This window comes from Brachypodium distachyon, chromosome 1 (genome assembly GCF_000005505.3).
Source record: "Brachypodium distachyon strain Bd21 chromosome 1, Brachypodium_distachyon_v3.0, whole genome shotgun sequence".
Classification (NCBI taxonomy): domain Eukaryota; kingdom Viridiplantae; phylum Streptophyta; class Magnoliopsida; order Poales; family Poaceae; genus Brachypodium; species Brachypodium distachyon.
In genome coordinates, this window is record NC_016131.3 from 72,420,085 (window position 1) to 72,427,159 (window position 7,075).

Here is a 7,075-nt window from a genome sequence, read left to right on the forward strand (position 1 = left end):
AATGGTATGCCATGCTTTTCTAACTATAAGATATCCTAGCTTCGTTGTAAGTTTTTTTTTAAAATATAACTGAATTCATAGGAAAATCTATCAACATCTATAATTTTAAATTAGTATTAGATCCGTGATGATACATATCTCCATAGGTTCATAGCATCTTATGTGATATTGTAAATATGATTATATTTAGTTAAACTTAAAAACATTTTGACAAGTGTTTTGTGAACTTATCCTTGTTACTTATAAAAACTGTAGTGATTGCATTCAGGACAAGTTAACTTTGTATTAAATTCAAGACACTTATTATGGATGTGAGATAGTAGTTAATATAAGGGCTCTTTTACGGTACCCCTGAGTTACTATAGACCGTCCAATTATCTTGATCTGACGGTTAATATGATTTGGCACTCCCTCACCAATTCAACAGAGTACTGACTCGAAAAGTCACGGAGTACCAGGATCTAGAGGGTAAAATTGTAATCAGCACATAGTGTTATTCTTTCACATGAGGGAATTTTTTCCTCATATTTTCACCCGTGAACTAACCCCACTCCTCTTCACGGTGCACAAATTACCCAACGCACGGCCACCGGCGTGGCTCTGCGGCTTCGTCCACGGAAGAGAAACAACGGCGTCAGCGACCACTACCAAGGATTGCGGAGGAGATGTGATGAGCGGGCGAATTCCCCGCCGTCGAGATTCCACGCTTCGGGCGTGCCGGCCATCGGCGGCGACGTTGGACTGCACCATCTGCATCGCGGGACACGCTGGCGAGAAGGAGAAACGAGGCGCCGTCTCCAGTCAAACTGGTAGCAGCCCTGTGAGAGATGCAACGATGGGGACGACGGAGAAGCAGCCACTGATCAGTGACGACGAAGAGAATGGCGCGCGACGACGGATTAGTATTTGGGACGATGGGGAAAAGCAGCAACGCGTGCGGATCGGAGAGAATGAGGAAGTGGCTCGATGGGAGAGGATCAGAGGAGGAAGCTGTCTGCCCCGCCATGGCCATGGCGTGTGCCTGTTTGGGAATAGGCAGGGGCGGCTTGAAGACGAAGCAGTTTCCTTTTTCTTTTTTTTCCACCGCACAGCAGAAAAATTAAGTTAATTTCCGAAAAAATCCAAAATACCCTGCTAAACCAATGGTTAGATTTAGTTGGTACTCCAACCTCTCTATATAGAGTAACAGGGTGCTGTAAAATTGCTCTAATATAAGAAACTCAGTACACGTATGACAACGCCAGAGTTAGTTCTAACCATGTGCCTACATGCAAACAGATACAGGGGGTGAGTTTGAGACAAAGCTACAAGGTGTGTCTTCGGCAAGTCAAGCAGAGTACTATATCGAGGCAGGCCGGCCGGCGCAGCGACTGCTAGCTAGTTGCTATATATATACATATAAAGGAGAGCAACTAGTGAACTACTGCTACTACATGGTTTTTTCGGTAGTAAAGGCCAAAAAAATGTACTAGCTAGGACGCTGTAGCCATTGTATAAGGGGAGTTAGAAACGAATCAGCCTCTCACTTTGTGTGTGTGTGCTCATGCGACTGACCATTGATTCAGAGCAGGAGAGAGCAAGGGGCAAGACAGACCAGATCGATGGGTCTCTCAAGCGCTGTGAGTTGGTGGGAGGAGTGGCAGCTGCGTGTTCTTGTCCTCGGCAGCCAATCTGTTCAGTGGCTCCTCTTCCTCTCCGCACCCCGTCGTAAGTCCGCCATCTCCGCTTCCTTCCGAGTTTTGATATGGCTGGCGTACCTAGGGAGCGACGCTGTTGCGATATATGCTCTCGCCGCCCTCTTCAATCGCCACAAGAAGCAGGAGGGGAGCCTGGCAAATGGTGAAAGCATCCTGGAGGTCGTATGGGCGCCTGTGCTCCTGATGCACCTCGGAGGACAGGACTGCATAACTGCGTACAGCATGGAAGACAACGAGCTGTGGAGGCGGCATGTCCTCACCGCTGTATCGCAGATCACGGTGTCCATCTACGTGTTTTGCAAATCATGGCAAGGCGACGACAAGAAGTTGTTGCAGGCAGCGATCATGCTCTTCATCCTTGGGGTCATCAGATGCATAGAGAAGCCACTGGCTCTGAAGAGCGCTAGCATTAATAGCCTGGTCAGTGCGAAGACATACAAGGACAAGAAGGGAAGCAGCGGCAGTAGTGATACCAACTCGGTTAAAGAATACGTGGACAAAGTAATAGCTCTTTTCCAGGCTGAACATCCTACCAATGCACAAGGGGAAAGGTGATGTTGAAGCCAACCATCTTCTTGATCAAGCACAGGGAGAAGGTGATGTTGAGGCCAGCCTGCATCTTCCTGATCAAGCAGAAGGAGAAGATGATGTTGAGGCCAACCATCTTCCTGATCAAGCGGATGGCGAAGTTGATGTTGAGGCCAACCGTCTTCCTGATCAATCACAGGGAGAAGCTGATGAAACGAATTACGAGAGCTCCCCTGTTTTACAGGAACAAGGTAGGGACCAGGTCAATAAACTTTTTGTGGACCTAGCATCTAAGTATCATGAACGGCTTGACGTCACAAAAGCCTTCTTGGTGCTAGATGATAAAAATGTGTATGCTTGTTTGCAAGAAAGGCTATCCTACATGTTCGATCTTCTCTACACGAAAGCAAGGATTGTACCTATTACAGATATTAGTAGAGGAGGCGACGAGGATTTTACCATCATGTGGTTTTGGTTTTTTGCTGCATGCTTCCGGTTTGCAAGTTCAGTCCTGCCATTCGCAGCCATTGGTCTGTTCCACAGGAGTCACCGAGAAGCTTATAATGATAACGACGTTAAGGTTACATATACATTGTTGTGCTGTACTGCCGTGCTGGAATACTTCTCATTTGGGAATGCTGAGAGAATGTTTGGTTCGACATTGTGTGGCCTGGTTTCCCAATATAGCTTTGTGGGATTCTTTGCCCGTAACGAGAAGTACACCACGAGGATGTCCATCCTGAGTTGCCTCAAATGCAAGGACTATGTTAACCGACATTGGTGCATGCAGCCCAGCAACTCATCCTCCAGAATTACAATTTTGGTTCTTGGACATGTGAAGCGTTGGTGGAAGCAACACATACGAAATGCTGACGACTACACGAGGTTCAACAATCACAAGGGGCCAGTGGACTATTCAGCAGATGGGATGCAGCAATGGCCTAGGGTGGAGCATCAAGAGATCATTTGACGAGAGTGTCCTTCTCTGGCACATCGCAACAGACCTATGCTTTTATAGCAAGGGCGCATCACCTAACCAGGCACTGGATGCCACCGTTCAATACAGACAAATGCCCCTCATTGCTGAATTTGCTGTTTCATGTACAAGATCTATGCTTGAAATTGTTGGTGCCCCTGAAATTTGCTGGAAAAGGAAGGAAACCCCCTGCATAAGTGCCTCGGGGTGGTGCAGGGAAATGTCCAACTACATGATGTACTTGCTGTTTGCAAAACCAGATATGCTAATGGCCGGCACAAGGAGGAACCTGTTCATAGCGGCCTATGGCCAGCTCAAGGACATCCTCGAGGACGATGACCAGGAGAAGCTGCAACAACCTGTGACGGAAAGAGAAATTGCAGACAGAATAGCCAGGTCGGGGAGTCACCAGAAGGGGGTTCTTTCGTCCACGAGGCATGTACTCTGGCTAAAGCGTTGATGGCTATAGGTGACGAGAAGGAGATGTGGGATGTGATCCAAGGCGTGTGGGTGGAGATGCTCTGCTTCTCTGCCAGCAGGTGCCGAGGGTACCTGCACGCCAAGAGTCTGGGTACCGGCGGGGAGTTGCTGACCTGTGTGTGGCTCTTGTGGTCGCACATGGAGATGGAAACCTTGGCGGAGAGGATGCAGGGAACGGACGGCGTGGAGTTTCCAGGTGAAGATGGAGAAGGAACTGCTAGCGCTTCTCATCAGGGAAATCGATTCACCAGCACCGGGGTTTCCATGGCCAGCGGCATCGTAGAAGAAGACGAGGTTTGAATCTTGATGCGCTTGTTCATATATATACACGGAGGGAGACTGTTCCTCCTCCTGCTCGTCCCTGTTCCTTATTAGTAACTGTGTGTTTGGTTGTTCTTTACAGTTGATCGAAGAAGACGGCTAAGATGTTTGATGCAGTTTGCAGTTGCTTCTATATGCAGGAGGGAGTCTAATGTCCCTGTGTTTGCTTCCACTCCTAAGCTAGTGTTCCTTGTTAATTTTTCGGTTGTCTTTTAAAGTTAATCTCGATCAGTACCATGCTTCCGCATGCGTCTCCTTGTTTGTTGGTGTTCTCCTCTCCTGCTACTAGCTTAGCTATCTAGCTCCTGTATTGTCATAGTTGCAATGTATGACTCTGTTTGTGGACCAACATAATGTTGAAATTATTGGGCTAGGCCCATAACACCAATGGCTTTACTGGCTCTGAAATTTGAGACCTCTTTCAACACTCAATGGCAAATTTGCCACGGCCCTGCTGCTTGTGGTATGGAATGGATGGAGTATAATGTTGTAGTATATATCAAACTAAGCAAACACTTACTAATGCAGAAAAATGTTGCAGACAAACTTACTTGGTACTATCAAATTTATTTTTATTGATGACTCGATCCAGTCAATAGATACACGGCGGGTAACAAAGGACATATCAAATACAAAACTCAACACATGAACTAACTATAGATAGACCTAAGCACAGGAAGCTCACATCCATATACCACACTTCACCATCCCCTAAAAACACACCTTTCCCCTTCCGGAAAAACACAAGATCGATCCACTCTCCTACATATCTTGCAGTAGTCACAAGGAGATCGATCACAACCCGCCCGAGAACAATTGCCAAAGGATAGAAGTTGCCCTACCTTAGTAGAGGTAAAAATCGCCGCGCCCGGTGAGCCCGGCCGGCCATGGCACCGCCGTTTCACCCAGAGATCGCCAAGTAGCTAGCCCTTCATGAATGAAGAAAGCAGTCCACGCTATAGCTCCGTTGGTGTCTGAAGCTAGCTAGCACATGTTGCCCATGGCGAGGGCACACTCCAGGTTAAGAACACACACAACACCCTGAAGCAGCAGCTGGTAAGTACCGGGTAGTTGCTGGCCGCTTATGGTAGCTAGCACCATGCATGACATAAGCTAATCAAGATCTTGTGGCCTACGCATGGTGTTGCGTGTGCATGGACGATAGATGGATGGATAATGGAGCGTGCCCTGACCCTGCCCCTGCCTTGCCCTTGGGCCGGCGCGTAAGAGGGGGAGAAGAGGAAGCTCCCATTGGGTGCTTTTATCCCCAAGTGTTACTGCCTCTTTGTGACCTTGAGGGGTGGTTTTTTCTCCCTTTTATTTATTTCTCGGCAGAAAGATGTTTTCTTTAGTCGCGTCAGCCTTTCCTTTGCATCAACCTACCTTAATTACATTTTCCATGACCTGATATCTAGTCCAAATTAAGCTCCATATCAATCTCTTCATACCTTCCAAAGCAATTTAGACTGGGTGCAGATTGATCGAGAGCTATAGAGACGACAGTTTTGAGATTAATTAGCTGGTGTTTGCAGTTGATTAATTCTGAGAGGAAGGAAGGTATGATCCGGAGGATATGCGGCGAGCAATAGCGCCTTTTTGATGGATGCCAAAGTGCTGCCACCAACTGAAAATTCGATGCGGCTTTTGTTGCTTGCTGCGCTTTCCCGCGGCATCTCGCGGGGGATATCCGAGATGAGGTACTCCGCCAGCTCCAGAAAACAAGCGCTTTTCCTGCTCCTCTTTCGGGTGCTCCGGCTCCTTTTTGAACGTGAGTACGTACCTACGTGAGACCCCTTTGTGTTGTCATCGTCAGCCATCCTATGCACTTCCACTGCTGATGTTGCTTGCGTGCCCATCGATCGAGGTGGCAAGTAATCCGGCCGTGGAGGTGCCAAGTTCGGCCCGTACGTGGTGCTAGATACAGTTTGGCTCCATTTGCCTTTGGAGGAAGGGCAATGTGTGCTCCACTTGCAGTGTGCTGTATCAATGTATGCACAATTTCAATTGTAGGGCTAGGCAACAGGCCATGATATCTACAAACATCTCACCTTGTTCTAGCTAGAAAAGAAATTAAATTAACTATTACCTCCATTCAGGTATATAAGACCCGTACGTATTATTAAATCATCAATTTTACTAACGAAATATGAGCCATGTGCCACAAAAAATTATATCGTTACTTTAAAAAAAATCATTGAAAACTTTCAAATACAAATATAATTGTATACCTTTTTTTTATAACATGTAACTTATCTTGTTGATCAAATTGATGATCTACGAATACACACAGACCTTATCATGAGTTGATTCTCTTCAGTAGCTAACTCAACTCAGTTCGAACCTAACAGGTTTCAGACATGAATTATGGTGCCGTGAACATATATTTATTGTTATTTTGGTACTTCTGAACAATTTTTATCCGAGGTTTCTCTAGAAAAACGCAAGAAGCACCAGTGGTCTAGTGGTAGAATAGTACCCTGCCACGGTACAGACCCGGGTTCGATTCCCGGCTGGTGCAAATTTGCTGCTTTTTTGAAAAAAAAAGTTAATCTATTTCATGCAGTCAAGCTATGATACTATATTTCTTTTTGCTTTCTTTTTCCGGAAGCAAAAATGAATATGAAAGCATATACCATTTGAAAACGAATGCGGAGGGAATACGTTGAAGGCAGAGATACAGTGGCGGAGGACCCTGTGTGGCAAGGTGTGGCTCTTCCCACACCTTAATCCTGCCGCAAGCATCTTGATTTGTACTTCAATCAAGAAATTAATCCAACCCTTACTTCATTCAAGCAATCACTTGGTGCAGTGCCAATGGAGAAGCTCAGAGGCTCTGTTTCTCACATCAGCGGACTAGTAAGTTGAAGTTACCTGCTTTTGTGGGCTATGAACCTTTTTCCTTGTAGAATTGGAGGGGTAAAGTTTTCATTGTTACAAATTCACTAATATGGATTTTTGATGTTCTGAACCGTTTTTGCCATGAGAATACGGAAGCATGCATATTTTTGCAACATATATACTTCAATAGGTCATTTAATACTTTAGTTTTTACGTTTTCCACAATCTAGAGTCC

At 46.1% G+C, this 7,075-nt stretch overlaps 2 protein-coding genes and 1 non-coding gene across 3 annotated transcripts; all 3 read left to right on the top strand.

Annotated features, from left to right (window-relative positions):
- Nucleotides 1-1,424: 1,424 nt before the first annotated feature.
- LOC100839887 lies at nucleotides 1,425-3,124 on the top strand. The gene has a single exon (XM_024457610.1). It carries the CDS (start codon nucleotides 1,602-1,604, stop codon nucleotides 2,250-2,252), a length of 651 nt encoding a protein of 216 aa, XP_024313378.1. The 5' UTR covers nucleotides 1,425-1,601; the 3' UTR covers nucleotides 2,253-3,124.
- A 462-nt stretch (nucleotides 3,125-3,586) lies between these two features.
- LOC106865717 lies at nucleotides 3,587-5,260 on the top strand. Its single transcript, XM_014896353.2, has 2 exons — nucleotides 3,587-3,975; nucleotides 4,085-5,260. The coding sequence occupies exons 1-2, from the start codon at nucleotides 3,661-3,663 to the stop codon at nucleotides 4,103-4,105; spliced, it is 336 nt and encodes a 111-aa protein (XP_014751839.1). The 5' UTR covers nucleotides 3,587-3,660; the 3' UTR covers nucleotides 4,106-5,260.
- A 1,189-nt stretch (nucleotides 5,261-6,449) lies between these two features.
- TRNAG-GCC lies at nucleotides 6,450-6,520 on the top strand. Its single transcript has one exon. It is a non-coding gene; the product is annotated as a tRNA-Gly (tRNA).
- Nucleotides 6,521-7,075: the final 555 nt, after the last annotated feature.

Coding starts and splice junctions, on each gene's coding strand:
- LOC106865717 (XM_014896353.2), top strand. CDS start 3,661: ATGGCTATAGGTGACGAGAAGGAGATGTGGGATGTGATCCAAGGCGTG. Junction 3,976..4,084: donor GCATCGTAGAAGAAGACGAG/GTTTGAATCTTG, acceptor TGTTCTTTACAG/TTGATCGAAGAAGACGGCTA.
- LOC100839887 (XM_024457610.1), top strand. CDS start 1,602: ATGGGTCTCTCAAGCGCTGTGAGTTGGTGGGAGGAGTGGCAGCTGCGT.